This window comes from Solea senegalensis, linkage group LG1 (assembly GCF_019176455.1).
Source record: "Solea senegalensis isolate Sse05_10M linkage group LG1, IFAPA_SoseM_1, whole genome shotgun sequence".
Classification (NCBI taxonomy): Eukaryota; Metazoa; Chordata; class Actinopteri; order Pleuronectiformes; family Soleidae; genus Solea; species Solea senegalensis.
Genome location: NC_058021.1, coordinates 38,759,602 through 38,785,954, shown reverse-complemented (window position 1 = coordinate 38,785,954; position 26,353 = coordinate 38,759,602). Strand labels below are relative to the sequence as shown.

Genomic DNA, 26,353 nt, shown 5'->3' with positions numbered 1-26,353 from the left:
CTGAACGCGCACGGCATCAACCTCAGAGCAGAAGAGCGGAAGCGCGGAAGCGCAGACATCCGCCTGATTTAAACTCACCGCCAGACTCCGCTTCATCCATGACGAGTACAGAGTACTGACGGCGCCGTAAGTTTACGTGTTTAGTTACGTTTGTTTACTTAAGTTAACGTTACTGCAGCGTAATATGTGCTTGAGCTGGGATCCATGTAACGCTAACTTAAGATATTAGTGTGTAGTTTTATGTGATGGCTGTATAGCTAACTGAATATAGACAGCAACTGATAAAGTTTAGCCTGTTAAAATCTATCTAAGACGAGTACCACAGTCACAACTTTATTGTTGAAGGTGTGCTACCCTTTTCTACAGTGGAGGTGAGTAAACTGTTGCTATTGTTGACCAGTTAAGCCTAGGATATCTCAGCCTAGATTATGATTATGGTTTTTGAGTAATAATAATTCTACAACCATGTTATTGTTATGTTTTGTGTTCTAATGTCAAATGGGGAGATAAGACATTGATTTTACCTCTGTACGTTTCTGTGAGATTCTCAGTGAAAATGACTTGTCTCTTGTTTGCAATTGTTCTTTTTGCACTGAAAATAATTTGTAGTTCATTTTTTTTTATGTAAAAAAAAAACTGCATTGAGTGTAAAAATTCCAAATCGGAAAAATAAAAACTAAGGATGGATTTTCTCCATAATGTGGAAAGTAATTTTCATTTTTAGAAATGATACCCAGCCCTACATGGGACAATGTCAACTGTCCCATGTAGCAAAAATGTGTTCAGAATCGATTTATTTTCAGAATTCCGATTTTATCAAGTCAAGCATTTTTTTTTTTAAATTACAGCCTTTCTTTATTGAATTCACCCCTCTTATTTCCATAAGCATCAATAGGAATTGGAAGCTGCGCAGACAGTTCCTACGTGTTCATGTCAAAAGTACCACTTTCATTGAGGCCATAGAACTGAACTCCTGTCAGACCATATAGACAAAAATATGCACAACACAATAAAGGCCAGACTGAAGGACTGCTTCACTGCAAAGGAACTATTAATCCTTGGTCACCTTGGCTAGTGTTGCCTGGTTACAGAGTTTGACCAGATGGTCAGCTTTTGTAAGAATCGCTGGCTCCTAACATCTTGTGTGTCCCAGACGCAGGGTGATGTCACCTACGTGATGCGTCTGTGTCGAAAAGATATGGCTCCAAACAGTAGGAGTGAGTCAGATCAGCGTGTTGTGAAATGAAGTTAGACAAACAACAGTGTTTCAGTGGCAAATTACAGTGATTTACCGTCAAAGATAGTTGTCTGAATATTGTCAAATTATGGCTCACTCATTGATGATGGGATGATTGTGAGTTTTGAATCAATGTTTTCTTAAAATATGCCAGGGAGACATACTCGAGCCATCATTCTTCATCCTCCCATTGAGCTAAAAAGGTCTTTAGATGAATGCTTAGAGTTTTAATAGTAAAGGCAGGTGTAGGATGAGAATATACAATAATAAATTATTTGTATTGTATCCATTTCTTTATGCATTGCTCACCCTTTCGTCTTTTCTATGCATTCTTTGTAACTGGCATGTGTTGTGAGAGTTGGTTCCTCACCTGTTTGTTCACCAGCTTGCTGTCATCAGGACACAACACACAAAAGTCATGACAGATACGAAGGGGGGGAACCCACTCCGAAATGGAAGATTGAGTTTTCCTTTCCTCCCCCACAACCCTTTTTGTTTGCCTTCCATTCCTCAAAAGTCAGCGTAATATCCATCTGGCTCTTTCCCACCTCTGCTGCACCTTCTTCTATCTCACAGCTTAAAAGATAGAACTGAAATGATTATCTTTGCCCAGAGATAATGGGCCACGACTCCAGTGTAAACTCATTTGGAGAGCAGATGTTCATACATCATATTTCACTCACCAGAACACAGAAATGATTACTCTGAAACCAGCTGAACCATGAGTGGAAAACTTAGTTTGAAGACTTCCTACTTTGTTGATGAACCGTCACACCAAAGTGTCTCCTGCTTCCAAGTGCTGTGGATTCTCAGTCAATCTGCAAACGACGGGACATTACGCTGGTGTTCCTCTACCTTCCTCTATGTCACACATACTGTAGCTGTGGCTGTTTTCCATAGATTTCCAGAATTGCATCACCTGCAACCGGGCTCCCGATACCAGATGTCACTTACACTGGTTTCCAAATCCATACTTTATCAGTTACTGTCCTCAAAATGGGAACATAATTTACAAAATTGGCATCATTTAAGAAGACCTGGAATTACATAAGACCATTAACTCTTTACTGACATTATAACTCAAGTAAGAATTGAAACTCCATTCAAACTGCTTTTTTTGCAACATCACAGAGGAAACTGGAGAGACAGAATTTCTGTCCATTTGAAGCTTTTCCATTATCATTTCTGTTTTGGTGCAACTTAACTCAGTGGACATCAATATTTATCTTTTAAGCTGGTGGCCAAATCCCCTCAGTGCTCTGTTTTTTATGTCATTGACAGTGAGGAGGAGCAGGTTCCAGACCCAGACGGTGGAAGTCAGAGCAGCACCTGCTTGGCTCTCAAAGACAAGTGTGGAATCGTCTTTGTGGTGAGTCTTACTGCTACACACATTATGTCATTCGGTGTGGACATGTTTACTACAGTTGATGACCAGGTTGTGGTTTAACATTTGCAAGTTTGCAAGTCCTCCATCCTAAACCACCAGATAGTATTTCTAATACAACCCCAAGCAACCTTTTCCTAACACAAGTAAATACAACTGATGATAGAACATCACATAAATGGTTATAAAGTATTCCGATAATCTATTCACAATAGAGACTCAGTGGACTGGTTTTATGAAAAGAATGGTGATCTGGGAGATAGAGAAAAGCTGATATTGCTAAGGATGATTCCCGAGTGACGCTATACATAATTTTTTAAAATATTGTATGGCGTACGAGATAGGGGGCGCCAAAGTTGGAGATAATAATAATTTTTCACAACAGACAGTGAAACTCTTATAACTTTGCGATGGAAGGTCTGATCCCAACCAAACTTGCTTTAGTTGATGATGGTTAGTTCCTGAAGACGACTGTGTTGCTGAAACGGTACATTTTGAAAACAGCGCCTCCTGGTGGTGGTAGAAAATTCTAGAAAAACAAACTGTTACAGCTTTGCCAATCCTGGTCCGATCTGAACCAAAGTTGCTGGGATTGATGACAGTCCGGCCCTGAACACGTCTATATGAAAATATTAATTTTCAAATACAGCGCCCCCTGGTGACAGCAGACAGAATTACATATATAGTTTTTGATCCTGCTCCAACAGGGATCGTTGTATCCACTTGAAACTTAGTATGTGGGACCCCAGACCCTTCCTCAACATGTCCGTAAAAGGTCACCTCCCTACAGGAAGTGGAACGCCCGAAACAGGAAGTAAAGTCTTACATTGTCCGATTGACACAAAACTAGATATGTAAGTTAAGGGACCTTCCCTGAACATGTTTCCGGAGACGAACAGGAAGTCGGCCATTTTAAACAGGAAGTGCCCTCTAACTTTGCCGTACGTTGTCCGATTTGCACGAAACCTTATATGCGAGTTATGGGACCTTCCCTGAACATGTTTACGGAGACGCCATTGACCGAACAGGAAGTTGGCCATTTTAAACAGGAAGTGCCCTCTAACTTTGCAGTATATTGTCCGATCTGCACAAAACCTTATATGTGACACCAGGGACCTGTCCTGAGCATGTCTGTAAAAGGTCACCTCCCTACAGGAAGTGGAACGCCCGAAACAGGAAGTAAAGTCTTACATTGTCCGATTGACACAAAACTAGATATGTGAGTTACGGGACCTTCCCTGAACATGTTTCCAGAGACGAACAGGAAGTTGGCCATTTTAAACAGGAAGTGCCCGCTAACTTTGCAGTACGTTGTCCAATTTGCACAAAACCTTATATGTGACACCAGGGACCTGTCCTGAGCATGTCTGCAAAAGCTGACCTCCCAACAGGAAGTGGAATGCCCGAAACAGGAAGTAAACTCTAAGATTGTCCGATCTGCACAAAACTTGATATGTAAGACAAGGGAACTTCCCTGAACACGTTTACGGACGCGCATTTGGACCTAACAGGAAGTCGGCCATTTTAAACAGGAAGTGCCCTATAACTTTATATCGCTATTTATCCCAAATTTGATCGAATGTAAAGGGACGCCACAGCAATTGAAGTACGAAAAATAAACTAGTACTGAAAATGGTTCAGTACCGAAAATAACTGGTACGGAATGAACGGGTGAGAGCGCTGGACGCGTGGCACACGGTCGCATTTGTAATGTCTTCAGGTTACATTTGTTTTTCTTATATATTTTGTTATTATTATTGTTGTTGATTATATTTTGTCTCTTACTTGTTAGTTTTGTGTCTTTTAGTATTTGTATGTTTCTGTTTATCTTATTTTAGTTTCTCTGTGATTTTTGTATGTCTTTTCATCATATTTATGTTTTTCTTTCATCTGTTTGTGTGTCTCTGCGTGTGTTTCTCTTTTATTCATGTACATTACATTACATGTCATTTAGCAGACGCTTTTATCCAAAGTGACTTACAATAAGTGCATTTAAACATTTGGGTACAAACAAGAGCTAATTATTCTTCATCTTGTTTTTTCTCAGCTTCTGTTTCAAACTTTATATTTTTAACCTTTTTTTCCAACAGAAAAAAGTGAAACATTTAAATTGTGTGTGTGTGTGTGTGTCTTTGACTCTGACCTTCACTCTCTCACCTCCTGTCCCACTTATGACTCTTTAAAGAAACAGATTTAGTCTCATCAGTGACGCCTGGTGGCAAACAGGAGGAACTGCGACGTCAATCAAAAAGAAAAAAATTACCAAAAAAATCCAAAAAAAGAGTAAAAACATTAATTTAGAAGATTCAAAAAATAGAAGAATAAAAAACATTTATAAAAAATACAATAAAATGTAGAAATGCAAGAAAATCATTGAAAATTCATTGACTTTCATTGTTTGACACAGTGGCGCCATCTTATGGACAAAACATGTAACATGTAAAAGGTGAACTTTGTTTAAATCAACTTCTTTGATACTTTATTAACAACAAGTAAAACAAACAAAGATGAAAGAGTTTGTTTGTTTGTAACATTTAAATGAAAACCTGTGTGTGAGTGAGTGAGTGAGTGAGTGAGTGAGTGTGTGTGTGTGTATGTGTGTGCTCTCTTGAGGCTGTGACGACGAAGCTCAGAGGAATTTACTCATGTTCAAACACAAATTCTAGACGAGACACGAGGACACGACTTAAATAATGACAGCTGAAGTTTGTAAACCACTCACTCTCCCACACCAAACCTCATAGAGAAAATCAGTGATTTAAGCTGGATACACTATACTCTGGGTCACTGAGGTCCATCTGAACAAAGGTATTTTAAAGCCGAATTAACAAAATAAACCTTTAGTTTTAAAACTTTCAACCCACTCACTCACTCATAGTGTGTGGGTTTTGATTTTCTTTAAAGGTTTGTAATATTTAAGTATAAAAGCACATCAAGTCCATTTTTCTACAACCACACTTTAAAACAGTGGTTCCCAAACCCTGGGTCAGGGCCCTCAGATGGGTCACCAAACTTTGACTTGAGATGAATGTGTTTGAAAGTTTTCATTCATGTATGAGATCAGCTGACCTCTGCTTTCACTTCCTGCCTCAGAGATAAGTTGACCCGACTTCTGGTTTTCTTCTGTCACATGACCTTGTCCTTCTCTGTCCTCTTTGACATTTTTCTTCGTCCTTCCTCTAATTTCTCCTCTTGTTTTCTTATTTTGCTTTTCTGTCCTTTTCCTTAGTTTTTCGGGGACAGCTGGAATGTGGACGTAAACATTTTCTCTCTGTCTCTTGCTGTGTCCTGCTGTTCTGCTGACAGACCATAATAATCCTCTGCTGGTTCTGGTTCTGAGTCAGGACAAAGAGACAGTGACTCGTCCTGTAAGGACAAATCCTCCTGAAACCTGAAGACAGACTCACTGACTCACAGACTCACTGACTCACTGACTCACAGACTCACAGACTCACTGACTCACAGACTCACAGACCAGGACTCACTCACGACTCAGGCCAGACTCAATGGACTCACAGACCACCAACAGACTCACAGACTCACTGACTCACTGGACTCACTGGACTCACTGAGACTCACAGTGACTCACTGACTAACAGACCTCACTGACCACAGACTCACTGACTAACAGACTCACTGACTCACTGACCTTCACTGGGACTCACAGACTCACTGACTCACTGGACTCACTGACTCACAGTGACTCACCGACTAACAGGACTCACTGACCCACAGACTCACAGACCACACTGACTAACAGACTCCACCGACCACTGACCTCAAGGCCACAGACTCACTGACTCACTGACTCACTGACTCACTGACTCACAGACTCACTTGACTCACGTGACTCACTGACTCCACAGACTCATGACTCACTGACCACAGACTCACAGACTCACTGACTCATGTGACTCACAGACTCAAGGACTAACAGACTCACTGACTCACACAGACTCACAGACTCACTGACTCACTGACCTCACTGACCCGGCCAGACTCACCGGACTAACAGACCTCACTGACCACAGACTCAGACCTCCTCACTGACTCACAGACTCACAGACTAACAGACTCACTGACTCACGTCTGGACATTTGATCTTGGAGACTGATGAGACGACGTGGACAAAGTCAGAGGCAGAGGACCCGTCTTTTTGTCAAAATACGCGAACAACGCAAAAACAAAGTCATGTGATAGTTAAAGGGTTTATTCAGTGCTGTGAGCGCCCCCTGCTGCTGAGAGTCTGCTTCAGAAAACATGTCCATAAAGGTGGTTTTCTCTATGAGGTTTGGTGTGGGAGAGTGAGTGATTTACAAACTTCAGTTTCCTGTTGGAAAAGTCTGTCTAACAGTGAGAAAAAGACGTGAGCATGTTCTTAAAACATCGTAGATTTGTGCAGATTATATTAAGTGAGTCTTTTGATAAGTGGTTGATCTTTTTTTCCAGCTGTTTTGCAGCTGTTTTACTAATAAAGTGACTCTTAAACATGAGTTTTTAAACAATGTTTAAATTTGCTGTGATGAACAAACTGATGATCAATAATTAAGATTAAAAACAACAGCAGAATAAATCCGATTTTTATTTACTGAACAAAAACTGCATTAAATGAATCGAATCAAATAAAAACAGAATAAATGCAGAAGTCAAGTAAATCACTGTGTCAGCTGTTCTGAGGTCAGAGTGACCATGTGACCTCAGGTCAGTGTGTTTGGGTTGAGGTCACCTTCACACACACACACACTGATGAATCTTCATCTGAACAAACAAATTACCAACCTGATTGTTGTTTGTCTTAAAGGAAAGACAGGAATGTTACACACACATCACAATAATCACAACCATAATCTAATCTAATCTACATTTAATCACAAAATCACGTATATGTATATATATTTATATATACATATACATACATATATGTATGTATATATATATATATATATACAGTATAAACAAATATATAGTATATATATATATATATATATATATATATATAAATATACATATATTCAACCACTAAAACTCTAAGAAAATAACTTTACATTTTAATCAGGAAATAATAATAATGTGCTTAACTGTTGTTTTTTCTTTTGGAAAACAGTACATTTGAAAATTCATAGAAAAAAATATATATTTTAGCATTAAAAATATCTTTTGTGTTAAAGAGCTTCTACAAACTGGTGTATGAACCATTACAGACACAGAAATCATGATTCTGTTCATTTAGGGCAGCGGTGGCATTTATACATTTATACTGTATATATTGATTTATTATTAGACCAGCTCTCATAAAAATAAGAAAACATTTTAAAAATCTTTCAAAAATAATAATCATTTACAATATTTACAATCATATTGTTATTTATTTGCTTAAGACTCAAATTTGAGCCGAGTACTTCACTGGGCTTCTCTGACTAGTCAGGAATTCACCAAGCACTGAAACTACACATATAACTACATACATACATACATACATACATATATATATACATATATATGTATGTATGAACCATAGGGAGTGAGGACATTTAGTCTGGTCGTCACAACTTTAAAGGGCTTTTATGGGATTAAGACTTGGTTTAGGGTACAATTGGCTTTAGGTTAAGGGTCAGACATTAACATGTGTCAGTTAAGGTAAGGGTAAGGTTCTAGGTCCTCGGTAAGAATGCTGTGCGAGAATTTGTGTGTGTGTGTGTGTGAAAAGAGGAAGTGGTGTGTGTGTATATAAAGTGATGCTGAACGCTGATCCTTCATCTGATCTGATCGTCAGAGACTCCACAGGAAAACTTCTCTCCTTCTTCTTGGCGGTGAGACTCACATTTTTACTTTTTTCTCTGCAAAAATAATCCCAAAAAATGTATTTAATGAATGTATATTTTTCTTGGATAAACATGTGTTCGCCTCATTTTTGTCTAAACATCACCAACAGATAAACAATGTTTTTATCCTCTCATGAAATTTGATCACAAATGTAAAGTTTTACTCAGCATTGTACTCAGCTGTTGAATATTTGATTCTGTTTGCTTGTATATGAATGTCACATCATATTTATACCACATTGTTTTTAAGAGCTTTTTAAATGATGGAAATATATAATATATTATTATATATCAGCATGTTTTTAAATATTTTGTTATAATTTTACCTAGGAAGAAAGTAGCTTTGATGTTATTATTATACTTTTCAATGTGTATTTTGTAAGTTTTTGGGTTTTTTTTTACCTTTATTGTAACTTTTTATTTTCATATATCTGTTAATATTACTTATATTTTGAATTAGATTCAGATTTAAAAGTGGTTCTAATTGTATATGGCAGGTTTGTTTTGACTCTCGGTGTGAAGTCGTATCACCATGTCTCAAACACGTGTGTCAAAGAAATCGAAGGGGCGTTTCGCTGCAGAGGTATTCCATCCAATAATATTTCACTTATTTCACTGTTAAAAAAAAGAATGAAAAATACTTTTTATTTGTTTAAATTTTGTAATGTTTCAGGTGCCAACCACCAACCTGGGAGATGACGATGATATTCCAGAATTTGAACCTTATGAAGATGCAGCGGTCAAACCCAGATCCCACCCACAAGGTGCCAATGATTTCATAATTTTCTTCTTTGATTTGAGTTTGGTTTTTCGTCGTGTCATGCAAATTATTTGCATTTATTAGGTTTTGTGTTTTTTTTGCATGTAAATGTTGGTAACCACAGTTTACCAAGAGTGATATAAGTTGTTATGGCAACATTTTGAATTTCAAATCATGTAAGACAAGAAAATTTACTGAAAAACTTCTGAAATGTTCATTTTATTATTCATTTTATTTCAGTGTTAATATCTGTGTTGTCCTGACAGGGGCGCTGACGGTGCAGGAAGTTGACATGTGTCAACAGGTCAACAAACCAAAGCACTACACGGACAGCTACCACATTGATCAGCTGGTGACCCGCCGTGGTCAGGAGTTTGTCATGAGAGTGACCTTCAACCGTCCCCTGACCCCGGACGACGACTTCCACATCGAGTTCCGTATCGGTGAGTTTTTCTTTTTTTTACACTTGGCACAAAATACTGAACCACGACTATAACATGCTAATTATATGTGTGTGTGTATATACATATATATATATACACATATATATAATTAGCATGTTATATTTACATGTATGTTAATAATTTAACAGCAGACCACTCGTTACTTGGGTTCAAGTGGTGATACTGTGTAAGCAATGCAAGCTCGAAAGCTCTAGCGCCACCAAAAGGACAAAGTCGGACATGCGTGTATGTACTTTAACTTGTACATTTAAATGGTTAAAAAGTTGATTTTGCATAATATGTCCCCTTTAATTTCAACACACAACAGTACACACACAACACACAGGTAACTTATATCCAGCTAAGCAACCTAATTTTAAAGCCATAATTTTAGAACTTAGAACTCTATGGTTGATGTCTTCATCATGACTATTTTTAACATGGATTTGAACTTTATTTCGGCATCCAGGCCTCCACCACTCCTTGTGGTCTCCAAGCACAAGCGTTTGAACTGGATGGAACATGCTAACATCAGTTTCATAATTAATAAGTAATAGATCGACTGTGATATGATCACACTCACTGTGATTATAATGCTCTTATAGAGGTCAAAGGTCACCAAGTTATTCGTGCATCATCAGGATGTGCCAAGTTTGGTTTGGATAAAAAAAACCTTGCCGAGCTATAGGCTAAATTCCTGTTTAACATCCGCCCAGAGGTCAAAGGTCACCAAATGATGATGTCATGAATCTACTGTATATACCAAGTTTGGTTAAATATGTTAAAGGCTTGCAGAGAAATTGGCTTACTTCCTGTTTGGTGACCTCAACGTCATGTTTGATTGGCTGCCACGGCCAAGTGCCTTTGAATTTCAAGATGTTTAATGCATTGGTGTGGCATGGTCTGAAGATCATCTGCACGATGTTTTGAGAAGATTACACAAAATGTGTGACAAGAGAAGCCTTTAAATGGTTATGGATCAAATCAAAGATGGCAGAAAATCCAATATGGCCGAAAAAAACATTAAGGATGCGTTGAACTCGGCTTGGCCCAAGGGTTCCAGTGATACAACGTTTGTGAAAAACGGATGAACAAGTCAAAAGTTAATGTACATACATGCATGTCCAACTTTGTCCTGTTGGTGGCGCTAGAGCTCTCGAGCTTGCGTTGCTTACACAGTATCACCACTTGAACTCAAGTAACGGGTGGTCTGCTGTTAAATTATTATACATATATATTATAATATTGGGGAATTATTACATTATCAGGACCTGCAAAATGAAGGCTAACCTGATAATGTAATAACCTCCCGTTAATGTAATACTTTATTACATTATTGGGAAATGCACTTTATTACATTATCAGGTTTTATTACATTTTCAATAGACTTAGTGCAAATTTTTATTACATGATCTGGGTTAATACATTATCGGGGATTTATTACATTATCAGGTTCTACAGACACTTTTATCCAAAGTGACTTACAATGGAATTGAGTACAATCAGCCAGGGGTGGAGTCGAACTTGCAACCATTGCGACCTTGATGTCTTTTGCACACAGGGTACCGGCCTTAACCACTGAGCCACTCCACCCCCTTTTTTACAACCAAATTACAACCACGTTTGTTTGGTGTCATCAATTCAATTCAATTCAATTCAATTCTATTTTATTTGTATAGCGCCAAATCATAACATACATTATCTCAAGGCACTGTACATAGACAACATCAAGGAGAGCAGAGAACCCCAACAGTTCACACAATGAGCAAGCACTAGGCATCAGTGGAGAGAAAAAACTCCCTCTTAACAGAAATCTCTGACAGAACCAGGCTCAGAGATTTGCGGTCATCTGCCTCGACCGGTTGGGGTGAAAGGAAAAATGGGGGACAGTGGAGAGGTGGGGGACAGAAAATGGGGGGAGAGAAAGGACAAGAGGGAGATGAGGGAGAGACAGAAGAGAGAGAGGGAGACCAGTAGCAGATACACAACAACTGTATCAGGTTACAGGTTTATACAGTTACTGATATCGACTTTTTAATTACAAAATAATAATAATGGTGATGATAAGCGTAGCCTCGAAAACTGGATCTTGATCCTGCAACCTGCATGATGAGAATACAGAGAGAGAGAGGGAAGGAAGGAAAGACACAAACTAGGGAGAGAAAGAGACAAGGTTAATGACATATAAAAAGTCATAATCAAATCCTGAGTGTGAGAGAGTGAATCCACAGGAAAATCCCCCAGCAGTTTAGGTCTATAGCAGCATAACTAAGAGATGGTCCAGGTTTCCCTGAATCAGCTCTAACTATAAGCTTTATCAAAAAGGAAAGTTTTAAGTTTAACTTTAAATACAGAGAGAGTGTCCGCCTCCCGAACTATTATTGGGAGCTGGTTCCACAGGAGAGGAGGAGCCTGGTAACTAAAGGCTCTGCCTCCCATTCTACTCTTACAGACTCTGGGAACCACAAGTAAACCTGTATTTTGTGACCTAAGTGGTCTATTAGGTCGTCACCACTCTGTAAATGGCGTCTGTATTTGTTAGATTTGCCTGTTGTTCGGCAATCACAGTGATGAGTGTGGATCACACTCACAGTGTCTGCACGTGAAGCAGCTGTTTTGTCGCTGCAGGTTCCAGCCCATCGTCCAACAAAGGCTCTCTGATCACCGTGGTGTTCGGGCCCAACAGCTGCAGCACACATTCCTCGAGTGGCTCGTGCGGCTCATGGTCCGGCCAGATCGTGGAGACTGTGGGTAACACTGTGACTCTGGGCATCACACCGAGGCCTGACGCCATCGTAGGGAGGTTTCGCACCTATGTCGCAGTGAGTGGTGCATACACCAACAGAGACACCGGGACGGACCTGTATCTACTTTTCAACGCTTGGTGTCCAGGTACGAACACATGCACAGACTTTTTACTGCCCCCTACTGGCTGACAGAATAATAAACCCTATAAATATAAATATTAACTTGAGTTGTAAATACAAACCCTCCAGTCTTTGACGTGTTGCACGTACTGTAATGCTCTTTTGTCTTTGCAGAGGATTCTGTGTTTGTCCCCAATGCGAGTGAACGCAACGAGTACGTCCTGAACGACATCGGGGTGCTGTATCAGGGGACCGCTGGCTCTATCGCTCACCGCAACTGGATGTTTGGACAGGTATTAACAAGTTTCTAACAGTGCTACATTTTGTTGAAATAACGTTCTTGTTACGTTAGTAACATGTATTTTTAATAACATCTTTGTGTCATTACAACATTCTGTGACATGACTATTTCTGAGGAATGAAACTCAGCTGAATGAGTGCATTTTCATTCTTGGCAGTTTGAACGTGGCATTTTGGACGCATGCATTTACATCTTGGATACATCTCTGATGCCAATCTCAGACCGAGGCAACATCATCAAGGTGATCAGGAAGGCATCTGCCATGGTGAGAAGAACACGGAACATACGTCCACATGCACGACGAGGACTTCATTCCACTGAGCTTCGTCCTCTCTCTTTCCCTCAGATAAATGCTCAGGACGATCAGGGCGTGTTGGTGGGGAACTGGAGTGACGACTTCGGTCACGAAACACCCCCGACATCTTGGACCGGCAGCACCAGCATCCTGCAGAAGTACGTCAATAGTGGAGTCCCCATCTGCTTCGCACAATGCTGGGTGTTCGCTGGAGTCCTCAACACCTGTAAGAGACACATTATGAGTACTGGTCCAACAAATCAGTAGACCAACAGACCAGTAGAGCAACGGATCAGTGGACCAACAGACCCACAGACCAAAAGACCAGTACACCCACAGACCAGAACACCCACAGACCAACAGACCAGTAGACCACAACAGACCCACAGACCAACAGGCCAGTAGACCACAACACACCCACAAACCAACAAACCAACAGACCAGTCGACCAGTAGACCAGAAGACAAGCAGACAAGTAGACCAACAGACCCACAGACCAGCAGACCAGTAGACAGACATGAACCGGAAAATGAATTACAAAAATTGCATGACTTTTATTTTGTTTTTTTACACAAAGTAAATTTCAAGACGTGATGTTGAGGCCTAGGGTAGCCAAAACAATAAAAGGGAGGAGAGGCGAGTTGAATGTAGTGAAAATGTTTGCTTTATTGCAAATCCCAACAAAAAACAGGTTGCCAGTTCACACGGGTAGGAAGTCAGCACGGAATTAATCAGTGGTCAGTAGTGTGGTGTCTCTGGGTTGCAGTGGGAAAAAACTGGATCAGTCCGTGTGTGTGCTCTTTCCAATCAACAAAGAAACAAATGGAGAACAAATGAAGCCTCTCAGGCCTCAGGAGCAGCCTGCAGGTGTAGCTGATCAGCGGTTAAGGGGCGCCCCACCCACAAACACACCAGCACCTAGGCTTAGGGGAAGGGAGCACAGTCAAAGAGAAAAGTAGGCCGTCACACGTGATATCAGCTGGTTTGGAAGTCGTTAATTTGGCGTTGAAATATCTTGGTCTCTGTGCAGTCCTGCGCTGCCTCGGCATCCCGGCGAGGGTCATCACTAACTTCTCCTCAGCTCATGACAACACCGGCAACCTGAAGATCGACCTCATCTTCAAGATGGATGGGACACCGGACAGACGCCATACAAGGGACTCCATATGGTTGGTCCACAAAGACACACACCATAATAGAAGTTGTTATCGGGTCAACACAATTGGTTGTATACACAGTAAATGCAGGTTTTCGTTTTCTGTGACAGTCATCCTTACTCAAATCCTTACATCTAACCCTTGTCCTTAAATGCAAAAGACTTTGATCATGAAATCCTTAAGATCTTTAAGTAAAAAAAACGACCATCATCAATAAACAACAACACGTCGCTTCAGTAACGGTATGTTTACAACTGCCACTACAGGAACTACCATTGCTGGAATGAGGTGTTCATGTATCGTCGCGATCTGCCGGATAAATTCTCCGGATGGCAGGTGGTGGACGCCACGCCCCAGGAGACCAGCGATGGTAGGACACGTGGACAAATGGACATATGACTTCATTAAAGCAGATGGTTGGATCATAAACCGTATGTCTGTGTTTGGTTCCCAGGATATTACCGCTGTGGTCCAGCCTCAGTCGCTGCCATTAAGGACGGAGAGGTTTCATACCCGTTTGACTGCGGATTCGTCTTCGCTGAGGTCAGTTGACAAAAAAAAACCAATAACTAAACTATTTTATTTTTTAAAAAATGGAGATGAAACTCAACAATCAAATTTTTTTTACCGCTACTGCAGTCAGTGTTTGACTTTAGTAGCTAGTGTAGCTAGAAGTTGTGGCTTTGGTAGTTGACTGTAGCTGCTAAGTTTAGCTTGTCCACTTGTGCTTGACGTTAGCAGCTACCTGCTAAAGGACCGGTGCATCCGGCTGACACATGCCAGCTAGCCAGCTAAAGTAGTCAGACACCAGACAAACATTGTTTGACATTAGCTGTTGTTAGCAATATGCTGTGGCTTTGATGTCTGAGTTTAGCTAGGTCTTTGATGTTAGCAGTCACCATTTGTGGCTACAGTAGCAGCTCCATTAGTCCATTAGCTAGGAATAAATGAGTTATATTTCTTAATACTATGATTCATTCTCATATTTTCGAAACTGTCACGACGACCGTTGCCCTCTCTATCCAGGTGAACAGCAACGTCGTCTGCTACAAGAGGGATCGCTATGGAAACCTGAGTCCGTTCAGTGTGGACAAGACACTCGTTGGACAGGCGATTTACACGAAATCGATAGGTAGCACCGCACCTATGGACATCACATACAGCTACAAGAATCCTCAAGGTAAGACACAGTTAGTTAGTTAGTTAGTTAGTTAGTTAGATATAGCCTGACCTTTTGACCTGTGTGTGTGTGTGTGCAGATAGTCCAGAGGACCAGAAGGCGATGGCTCTGGCTGAGAGTTTTGGCCTGGCAATGGATCACTCTGAGGTGCCTGACGTCCCACTGATTGTCACCATCCATGGCGACCAGGTAAATCAGGTGTTGTGTGTGTGTGTGTGTGTGTGTGCGTGTTTTTTTTTTTTTATTTAATTCAAAACAACTTCATTAGTCACAGGTAAATGCAAAGACGCCAGAAGTCAAGTAACCAGCGTCATGTGTCACAAGGATCTGACAGAAGATTTTTGCCTCTTTACCAAAAGACTCTCCCACACCAAAGCCCACAGAGAAAAGTCACACACACAACTCCACTCCTGCCTCCATCACTAAGTTCAAATGTCAGATTTTGTCACTTCGTCATTTGAAATATCTTCGTTCAGATTTACCTCAGTGACACAAAGTGACCACACGAGGCAGCAGTAGACCAGCAGCTCCTGTGTCCCCTCAGCTAAAATCACTAATTTTCTCTCTGGGGTTTGTGGTAGAGTGAGTGGTTTACAAACTTCTATTTCCTGTTGGTAGAGTCTGTCTGACAGTGAGATAAAGACGTGAACGTGTTCGTAAGTCTTTTGTTAGGTGTGCTCCTGCTCTGAACTTTGTCTCCGTCTCTCTCTCCAGTGTGTCATGTGTGAGGACGTGAACCTGACAGTGGAGCTCCAGAACAACGGCGACGTTCCCAAGACAGTTGTGGCTCAGCTGAGCGTGGCGGTTATCAACTACACCGGATATCCTGGACCGGATTTCAAAACAGACATCATTGAGGTCACAGTGCCGGCCCAGCAGAGTGTGTGACGCCAGGCGCAACATCCAAGTCTTCTACGGCCTTTTTCATAAATAAACACACTGATGGTTGTGTGTGTGTGTGTGTTACAGCTCAGCGTGTGGACGTAAAGACAGCAGCTGTGGACTACATGCCTCACCTGATCAATCAGCCGTTCCTCTACTTTACTCTGTCTGGACAGGCTGATGGACAAATACTGACCGCCAGGAAAGTGGTGACCATTTTGACCCCTCCCCTCAACTTAACGGTAAACGCATACATTCAACACACATTCAACACACATTCATCTACGGAAGTGTATTGGATTCGCTTGAAATTTTTTTTAGAGAGCATTTAAAACAATAAACAATTTAATTCCTTCAATTTAATGGTAACAACATGGATGGCTTGTTTAGTTTAATCACGTTTTACTTTGATCTGATTTAAGACACTGCGAGATTGTCCTGTCTTTAAGTCACATGGATGGTATCACCATTAGTTTGTCGACTTTATGCAGGCACCTGAGGATATTGCGGTTGTTCAGAAGGAAAGCTCATTCAGATCTGCTTGTCATTACTAGTTATTTTTCTTTTCAAATGAATGCGATGCGCTTCCGTAATCATCTGTGTCACAAAACTGTAAAAAACAACAAACTAGCAGAAGCAGACTGAGCTGTTTGTGTTTGTTCACAGCTTCACAGTCAGCCTCAGCTGAATCAGCAGTCGTTTGTCACCGTGTCCTTCACCAACATGTTAAGCTGCACGCTGCACAACGTCAGCCTGACCATAGATGGACCTCAAGTCATGAGTGTCAAAACACACACATTCGAGTAACACACGCACACACAAACACACACACCTGTGACAACATGGCATCTGGTGTTTTATTGTCATTCTTATATTTGTGTTTGTGTTTCAGGCCCATTGCTCCTCAGGCTTCCATCTCCTGGACTGAGATCTTACAGCCTCGCATGCATGGACCCAGATGCATCGTGGCTGTTCTGAATTCCAGCAACGTGACTCAGGTCAGGTGACCTCCACCACCTCCTCTGTTTATGTTACTGGATACGTTTAAAGGGAACGTTCAGGGTTTCAGAGGAAAACCTGATTTTAGCCCTTGAACAAAAGATGTCAGTTTAAGTCGACGATATCTTTAGAACATGTTCACGTCTTTATCTCACTGTTAGACAGACTTTTCCAACAGGAAGTAGAAGTTTGTAAACCACTCCTTCTCCCACACCAAACCCCATAGAGAAAATCATTGCTTTAAGCTTGCGGGGACACAGGAGCTGCTGGTCCTCTGCTGCCTCATGTGGTCACTTTGTGTCACTGCAGTGAATCTGAACAAAGGATTTTAAAAGCCAAATCAATGATTTTCTCCATGGGGTTTGGTGTGGTGTGTCGAAACAGATTTTTGCCACTAAACAAAAGACTCAGTTAATAAAATCTATGTCAGTTTAAGTCGACGATATCTTATGAACATGTTCACGTCTTTATCTCACTGTGAGACAGACGTTTGTAAACCACTCACTCTCCCACACCAAACCCCATGGAGAAAATCAGTGATTTTAACATCACAGTACACAGGAGTTGTTGATCCACTGCTGCCTCCATCACTAAGTTCAAATGTCTTATTTTGTTCATTCGGCTTTTAAAATTCTTCATTAAGATTTACTTCAGTGACACAAAGTGACCACATGAGGCAGCAGTAGACCAGCAGCTCCTGTGTAAAATCACTGAATTTCTCTATGGGGTTTGGTGTGGGAGAGTATAAAGGTTCCACAGATAGAAATATATGGAGTAAAATTGACATGAATCTAAGAAAAGTTCTAATGTTCTCATTTTCAGATGTGGGGATATAATGAATTCACTGTCCTTCCCTGAGATGATTGGTTCACTGAACTGACCCCGCCCCTCACCATTTCCACCAATCACAGCTGCTTCAGACAGAGTGGGCAGAGCAGACAGAACTGCAGGAATCATCTTTTTAAATGATTTGCTTTCCTCATTCAGACATGAAGACTATAACATACATGGTACTTCCTGATATTATGATATATCTTATACCACTCCTCACACTGAATAGATATTATTTTTCCAAACACCATCATTATTTGGCTGTTTTTTTAAATATGACACATTTTAAAAAAAATTTAAAAAATAAGAAAGAAGATAATCTTAAATATAAATCCATTTAAATCTGGTTGAAATGAATTTGTACTATTTGTTAAGAAGGCGAAATTGATCTAAAATAGGAATTTACACACACTGGATGTGTGATTTTTATGTTTGATGAGGAACATTTTTTATGTCAATCTATTAATTGATTAAACAACAGACATGTGACTGTACCTTTAATTTGTCTTTGCTTTGTGCCTTTAACTACTGCTGTTAATGCTCAATCTGTTTACTAACAATAAAGCATATTGAAAACCACATGCATTCTTTGTTTTTGTTTCACATATTTGACTATTTTAATTTATTCTCTTTCTGTTTTCTTTATGAATTTTTCTACAATTATATACATAGTTATCTTAACGTACAGAGAGAGAGGCCTCCCACACTTATTATTACTAAGTACGATGACAGGAAGGATATTTGGTAATAGATTGGGAAATAAAACAGTAAAAAGTCAATAATCTACCTTTAAAGAATGAAATAAACCCTTATTTGCCCTTATTTGGATTATTGCATGCATATCAAAATGTGTCATTTAGGCAGTTACTAATGAAGTAAATGTGTTTTTATTACAAAATATCGGAATTGAGTTGCCTCCTAAAGACGAGAGTGAGTGTGTTGTTTTATTTATATTTTAAAAATAAAACGTGATATGTTTCACATTTTTGAATGCTTAATTTGTATATTGTACTTAATAAAGGTTTTAATTATTTTAAATATTATTTTAAATACACATTTATTATTAAAGAAATTCAATACAAATACATGAGACGCGTGACCTCGCTTTTATTCTAAAGTAAAACCGGAAGCCTCGGAGTCACCTCCGGGTCCTGCAGCTAACAGGAAGCAGCTGCGGTAGTGAAGCAAACAGATTCGTTAAAGTGTGAATAAAGGTGTTTAAAGGTGTTTAAAGTTGGTGCATCATGAGTGAGGAACATTATCTGGAGCTGTGTGAGAAACCAGTGCAGTTTGAAAACGCGTCCAGCGTCAACAACGTCTTTTTCGATGAAGCAAACAAACAGGTGAGCTAGTTAGCAGCGGCGCGGCTAACGAGGCTAGCTGAAAACACCCAAAAACTCCCCACACACGATATCAATTTTCTTCGACCCCACCGCCTGTCACGTGGTGTGACTCAGTGTGTTTATGAGTTAAAACGTAGTATGTTACCAAGTTTTATTTATGTAATTTTACAGCACTTTAATCAACTGTTGTTGTTTTTTTAAATGTGCTGAATGAAAGGAGTTAGTTTAAGTACATTAAAAAGATTTAGAAAATTAATATCAATTAAACTGTATCTTCCAAATGGAGATTATTTATTTAATAAAGGGTGTAGAAATAAATGTATGTAAACATACTTCAGAAAGCTAGATTATTACAAGGATTAGGTGAAATAACACATTATTCTGACCAAAATAATTGCATATTTTGATGATTGTCTTCTCTAAAAAAACTCTAAAACATGCTTTTGTGATTACTTGATTATTTTCTATTTTATTTGAATGTAACCTTTATTGTAACAGGTGTGCACACGCCTTAATACATGTCACACAATCAAGAAACAGATTAAAATAAAGTTCAATCTCTCTATATATGGTGAAGATTGTATATGATATGAATATTGTATATAATATTTGTTTCAAAGTCATACAAGACAAGAAATTAGGACATATTTGGCAAATTATTTTATATATAAAAAGAAGTTAAATATCATTGTTATTAATGGTGCGTTCCATTTGTAGGTCAGTGGTCATATTACTTTTAACCTTTGACGTTAATTGTACTTCTTTCATAAATCAGTCGCACATTTCTGTAAAGACACAGGCGCCCCTTGTGGCACTTGAGAATAACTCGACATATCAGCATATTTTTCACTTTCACCATCTTTAAAAAAGAAAATGGTGAACTTTTTGTGATTGATTCTTTATTTGTTATCATACGCCGTCCCATCTCTACCTGACACAGTAGAGTTGTTTTCTTGTCATTATATAGACAAAGATGTGCAGCGATGTGACCTCACTACAGTGTAGAGTCTGTTCTCTATGTTGGTAAGTGGAGTTATTTGTGGCTGCAGGTGTTTGCGGTGCGTTCCGGGGGAGCCACAGGTGTCGTGGTCAAAGGTCCGGACGACAAGAGCAGCGTTGCCTTCAGGTACGGTCAGATTTTGCAGGAATCGTGGAGTAAGATCTTGTAATGTAGAAATCATTTTGAGCAGCACCTGAGGAGCAACCTTGCTCAGAGGTACCACAGCCCTTTTGACCCGGTTGGGATTTGAACCGGTAACCCTTCAGTCACAAGCCCAGTTCTCTTCCTGTCCCTTATCTGTAACATGTGACGTTATTATTATTATGATTATTAGTAAATTAATTCAAACTTCCGTAACAACAAAAAAGTTTAACTCATCATCGACTTATCATTAGCTAGTTATTAGGTCATTAGTTAACTTCTTATTTGTCAATGTTAGTTAACTATTTACCAATGATTAGTAAATCATGGGGTCAAGTAATCATTAGGTAAAGGTTACCTCTGTTTGTGTGTGTGTCACACAAGAATGGATGATAAAGGGGAAGTGAAGTGCATCAAGTTCTCCATCGGAAATAAGATCCTGGCTGTGCAGAGAACCCCGAAGTCTGTGGTGAGTTCACTGACGGTGATGTGTTTAAAGACCTAGAGATTGACTTTATTAAATATTGATGTTTTCATAATCATTTGTAGGATTTTATCAACTTTATTCCTGACTATCCACACATGGAGTTCACGCAGGAGTGTAAGGTATGTCACAATCCACGTCTGCGATATCTACGTCACATCTTTACATTCACGTCTTTATCTCACTGTGAGACAGACTTTTATAAACCACTCACTCTCCCACACCAAACCCCATAGAGAAATTCAGTGATTTTACACAGGAGCTGCTGGTCCTCTGCTGCCTCTTGTGGTCACTTTGTGTCACTGAGGTCAATCTGAATGCAGACTTTTTAACATCAAAGTGACAAAATAAGACATTTGAACTTAGTGATGGAGGCAGCAGTGATCAACAACTCCTGTGTGTGTGACGTTAAAATCACCGATTTTCTCTATGGGCTTTGGTGTGGGAGAGCACTCTTTGACTTATGTGTAAAACGCAGATTTTGTATTTCAGACAAAGAACGCCAGCGTGCTGGGATTCTGTTGGACCAACTGGAACGAGATCGTCTTCATCACTGACCAGGGAATTGAGTTTTACCAGGTCATGTGACTCCGCCTCAGAACTAGCCACAGGAACATGCAGCATAAACTGTTGGGTTCGCTGATACTTCTGTCTGTCTCTGTGCGTGTGCGTGCATGTGCGTGTGTGTGTTCACAGGTGTTTCCAGACAAGCGCAGTCTGAAGCTGCTGAAGAGTCAGAGTATTAACGTGAACTGGTACCAGTACTGTCCAGAGACGGCCGTCATCCTGCTGTCCACCACCGTGCAGGGGAACGTTCTGCAGCCCTTCGCCTTCAGGGTGAGACGTCTGTTTGATAAAGAAAGGTTTACATGAGGAAATATGGGTTTTTTTAGGCGGTAAAGTTATCGGACAGACTGATATCTTAACGTGTTTTGTCGTGCTTATTGGGTGTGTTTTTCGTTGGTTCTTGTGTTGACAGAACGGAACCATGTCCAAGATGTCAAAGTTTGAGATCGAGCTGCCCGTCGTCCCAAAACCAGCCAAACTCAGCCTGTCAGAGAGAGACATCGCCATGGCAACCATGTAAACCTGTTCGCTCTCCACTCACACTTTTCTGTGTTGTTGTTGTTTCTTTTTCTTCTTCTTCTCTGATTCATTAACTTCTGAATAAAAACACGGCGCCCCCTCTCTGTAGATATGGTCAACTGTACGTTATGTATTTGAAGCATCACTCGAGGACGGCCAACAGTCCCAGTGCAGAGGTGGTGCTGTATCACCTGCCCAGGTACACACACGCACACGCACACTGCCATTTCAAAGTTTTCCAGTTTCTCCAGCACCATTTTGTGTGCATGTGCGTGTGTGTGTTCAGGGAAGGCACGTGTAAAAAGACTCACGTACTGAAGCTGAACACGACGGGGAAGTTTGCTCTGAACGTCGCCGACAACCTGGTAGTCGTCCATCACCAGAGTTCGCAGGTAACTTACAGGTGGAACATTAGAGCTGCAGTTATACAGTGCAACCACAGGAGGTTGGTGTTGTTCATACTGTGTGTGTGTGTTTGTATAGACGTCTCTGATCTTCGACATCAAGCTGAAGGAGCCTGATGGTGCTGTGAACACACACCAGCCTGTCCTGCCTGCTCGCTCCATTCACCCCTACAGGATCCCACTGACAGGTACGCACACACAGACATGCACGCACTCAAACACACATTCATCCAGAGGAGGCAGGAAACACCTCTCTGGTTTTAATCCTTGTGTTATCTCATAATCTTGAATTAATCTCATAATTTTTATTTTTATCTCAAACTTTTTTTAATCCCTTTTTTTTATTTATCTCAGTTTCAAAGTTTTATCGTATTGTCTCGACTTTTTATATCATAATCTCGATATTTTTTCCCATAATCTCGATTTTTCATTCCATAATCGACTGTTTATCTCATTATCTCGATTTTGTATCTCATAATTGTGACTTTATCTCAACTTTTCATCTTTTCATGGCATAATCTCAACTATTTGTGTGTGTGCGTGTGTGTCTTCAGGTCCAGCAGTTGTTGCGTCTCAGCCTCCCGTGCCCAGTCAGCTCTGTATCCTTTTATTTAAAGTTCGACAAACACAAATTCACTTTTACCAATTTTATTTTATGTTTTTCATGTTTTATTCTTTTAGAAAAAAAAAAGTTTTTCACCTTCACTGTCACTGCAGACTCTTCGTCCTGGAGCGTCTTCCAGCCTGACATCATCATCAGCGCCAATGAAGGTAGACACACACGCACATGCGCACACACACACACACAGAGCTATGAATGAGTGCAGAGGATAATGTGTGTGTGTGTGTGTGTGTGTGTGTGTGAGGTTACCTGTGGTACCTGCAGGTGAGACTGCCCCCTGCTGTCAACTTGCTGCAGGACAAAGGCAAACTCATGGACTTCCTGTTACGACGCAGAGACTGCAAGATGGTCATCCTGTCCGTCTGCTCACAAAGTACGTGACAGCATCTCATTAATAATTCCTTGTGTTGAGAAATCTTTACTTGCTAACAAACCTGGTTCTGAAACACTGAACAAGCTGACTGTGGGCTTTTATTGTGACAGTTCTGGACGATGGTGAGAAAGGAAGTCTCCCTGTCGTGGCGACTGTGTTCGACAAACTCAACCAGGTTTACAAAGATTATCTGGAGGCGGAGCAAAGCTACACAGTGGTGAGAGACAAGACATCAATACACAAAGATCAATCAATCTGCTCTTCTTGCCTTATCTGTGTGTGTTTGTGTGTGTGTGCAGGCAATGGAGTCTGGTCCGAGTCGAGGCAGCGCCGCTCAGAAACGTCCGGTCAGAACTCAGGCGGTCATTGACCAATCAGACATGTACACACACGTGCTGTCGTCTTTCACAGAGAGGAAGGTATATACACACAAACACACACACTATAGTGACATTTGTTAAAGGGAAACTCACTCTCCCACATCAAAGCCCAAAGAGATCACACACACAGGAGTTGTTGATCCACTGCTGCCTCCATCACTAAGTTCAGATGTCTTATTTTAACACTTCGGCTTTAAAAATACTTTGTTCAGATTGACGTCAGTGACACAAAGTGACCACACGAGGCAGCAGAGGACCAGCAGTTCCTGTGTCCCCTCCATTAAAATCACTGATTTTCTCTATGGGCTTTGGTGTGGGAGAGTGAGTGGTTCAATTATTGCTTTATATTTTTTCAACTGATAACATTTGTGCGTGTGTGCGTGTACACAGGTGGTGTCTCATAAGTTCATCATTGCCGTGTTGATGGAGTACATTCGCTCTCTGAACCAGTTCCAGATCACAGTTCAGGTAAAACGGAGCAGAGTGACTCCTCCTCCTCCTCCTCTGACAGCGTCCATGTTTGTTGTTCTTGTTATTGATTGTGTGTATTTGTTTGTTTCAGCATTATTTGTATGAGCTGGTGATTAAAACTCTGGTGCAGCACAATCTTTTCTACATGTTACATCAGTTCCTGCAGTATCATGTTCTCAGTGATTCCAAACCTCTGGTGAGTGTGTGTGGAGGATGTGAGTGACAGACCTGGGGTCACCTTCTGTCATGTGACCTTTTCTTCTTCTTGTTTCAGGCATGTTTGCTTCTGTCTCTGGAGAGCACGTATCCTCCTGCTCATCAACTGTCACTGGACATGCTCAAGGTGTCTCATACACACACACGCACTCTCACACACTCTCACACACACACACATGTTGGGCATTCATGACTTGAGGGGACATTGCATTGACTTACATTCATTTCCTGGACACTTACTCTAACCATAACCACAATTACTACTGGCCTAATCCTGACCCTAACCTTAAAACATATCTTCACCTTAAAATCTAGTCATTTACATTATGGGGACTTGATTTTTGTCCCCACAAGGAAGACAAGTCCCCATAATGTGTAAACAGGTTTAGGTCCCTACAACATTAGTAATACTTGGACACACACACACACAAGCACCTTTATAACAGTTGTTTTATTTCCAGCGTTTGTCGACGGCTAACGATGAGATCGTCGAGGTTTTGTTGTCGAAGCAACAAGTTCTCGCTGCTCTGAGGTTCATACGCAGTGTTGGTATGTCCACCTGTCCTTCATCTGTCCACCTGTCCTTCATCTGTTCACCTGTCCTTCATCTCTCTCTCTCTCTCTGTGTCTGTCTCTGAGCAGGTAGTCATGACAACGTGTCAGCAAGGAAGTTTCTGGACGCTGCTCGTCAAACTGGAGACCAGATGTTGTTTTATACTGTTTTCAGATCATTTCAGCAGAGAAACCAGCGAATGAGAGGAAGCCCCGCCTTTAACCCTGGTGAGAGACACAGAGACGCACAGACACTGAGAAATGATGTCAGTCATTATAAACACGTGTCCATGAAATCACTGACTGTAGCTTTAAAGGTGAACGTGTGTGTGTAAAATAATAACAATGTTTGTTTGTTTAGGAGAACACTGTGAGGAGCATGTGACCCACTTCAAACAGCTGTTTGGTGAACAATCACTGATGAAACCTTCAACTGTGTAAACATCAGCTGTCATTAACTACTGTTAACTACTCATAATAACAGCGGTTAAAGGTCTGTAACCATTATTAACTGGTAACAAACCGTGATTAGCTGTTAATTAACTGATATTAACAGGTAATAACTGGTGGTTAATAAAGTAACATTACAACAGTAACAGTTAAAAAAAAAAAAACCTGGTCAGCAGCGGTTTTTATTACCTGGTTATTAACTGTCATTCACGGTCAATAACTGTTTTTTAACTGGGCCAAAAACATCACAATAAAAGACTGGATGAACAAGCAACAACGTCAACATTTATGAATACTTAAAAGAAACGTAATGTTTTTACAGTCACACCAAGTTTTTATTTAAAAATTACCGCGATGAATCAGAGACGAAACTAATGTGATTTAAGTTTAAAAGAGTCATGTTTTGACAACGATAACGTTTGAATGTCAAACTTTGATCATGTGAAAAAAAACAGACACGGTGGTTGATAATAAAGCTCAGGAAAGGTTGTGGGCGGAGCCAGAGGCTGTACATATGAAACACATGACTAAGAAATGTTATTTATTTTCTGTGATGAAGAAGTGAGTATGACGATTATGAAAATGAGAGTGTGATGTTTCTTGTGTACGATGAAAAAAAATAAACTAGGTACAAGAGTTTTGATTTTCTGATGATTTTATTTGACTTTATTAT

The 26,353-nt window shown here is 40.4% G+C and overlaps 2 protein-coding genes and 1 long non-coding RNA gene across 4 annotated transcripts in view; all 3 read left to right on the top strand.

The window, feature by feature from the left end:
- LOC122779331 overlaps positions 1-2,600 on the top strand; it is a 58,386-nt gene extending 55,786 nt beyond the window's left edge. Inside the window, exon 3 of the long non-coding RNA XR_006361560.1 lies at positions 2,519-2,600. This is a non-coding gene — a long non-coding RNA (uncharacterized LOC122779331). The remainder of the gene's footprint in view (positions 1-2,518) is intronic.
- Positions 2,601-8,378: 5,778 nt separating this feature from the next.
- LOC122776937 (coagulation factor XIII A chain-like) lies at positions 8,379-18,715 on the top strand. Of its 2 annotated transcripts, XM_044037753.1 has the most exons (18): positions 8,379-8,431; positions 8,941-9,026; positions 9,117-9,207; positions 9,470-9,646; positions 12,275-12,538; positions 12,688-12,806; positions 12,972-13,079; positions 13,161-13,335; positions 14,140-14,278; positions 14,533-14,636; positions 14,721-14,809; positions 15,293-15,446; positions 15,526-15,635; positions 16,161-16,326; positions 16,416-16,570; positions 16,995-17,131; positions 17,221-17,326; positions 18,150-18,715. In XM_044037753.1, exons 2-18 carry the CDS (start codon positions 8,976-8,978, stop codon positions 18,183-18,185), a joined length of 2,181 nt encoding a protein of 726 aa, XP_043893688.1. In that variant the 5' UTR covers positions 8,379-8,431; positions 8,941-8,975; the 3' UTR covers positions 18,186-18,715. The 2 variants fall into 2 exon arrangements, with proteins under 2 accessions (XP_043893688.1, XP_043893699.1); XM_044037764.1 differs by lacking the exon at positions 8,379-8,431 and having other exon boundaries at positions 8,934-9,026.
- A 580-nt stretch (positions 18,716-19,295) lies between these two features.
- rmc1 (regulator of MON1-CCZ1) lies at positions 19,296-26,317 on the top strand. Its single transcript, XM_044028399.1, has 21 exons — positions 19,296-19,501; positions 20,551-20,627; positions 21,027-21,111; positions 21,192-21,248; positions 21,619-21,705; positions 21,823-21,963; positions 22,106-22,209; positions 22,322-22,411; positions 22,499-22,604; positions 22,696-22,804; positions 23,171-23,215; positions 23,334-23,387; positions 23,483-23,611; positions 23,722-23,828; positions 23,911-24,030; positions 24,382-24,459; positions 24,554-24,658; positions 24,737-24,805; positions 25,140-25,227; positions 25,321-25,458; positions 25,592-26,317. The coding sequence occupies exons 1-21, from the start codon at positions 19,403-19,405 to the stop codon at positions 25,669-25,671; spliced, it is 1,968 nt and encodes a 655-aa protein (XP_043884334.1). The 5' UTR covers positions 19,296-19,402; the 3' UTR covers positions 25,672-26,317.
- The last annotated feature ends 36 nt before the right edge of the window (positions 26,318-26,353 follow it).

Coding starts and splice junctions, on each gene's coding strand:
- LOC122776937 (XM_044037753.1), top strand. CDS start 8,976: ATGTCTCAAACACGTGTGTCAAAGAAATCGAAGGGGCGTTTCGCTGCA. Junction 14,279..14,532: donor CATACAAGGGACTCCATATG/GTTGGTCCACAA, acceptor CTGCCACTACAG/GAACTACCATTGCTGGAATG. Junction 16,571..16,994: donor CCCCTCCCCTCAACTTAACG/GTAAACGCATAC, acceptor GTTTGTTCACAG/CTTCACAGTCAGCCTCAGCT.
- rmc1 (XM_044028399.1), top strand. CDS start 19,403: ATGAGTGAGGAACATTATCTGGAGCTGTGTGAGAAACCAGTGCAGTTT. Junction 21,112..21,191: donor AGAGAACCCCGAAGTCTGTG/GTGAGTTCACTG, acceptor AATCATTTGTAG/GATTTTATCAACTTTATTCC. Junction 22,805..23,170: donor CTACAGGATCCCACTGACAG/GTACGCACACAC, acceptor GTGTGTCTTCAG/GTCCAGCAGTTGTTGCGTCT.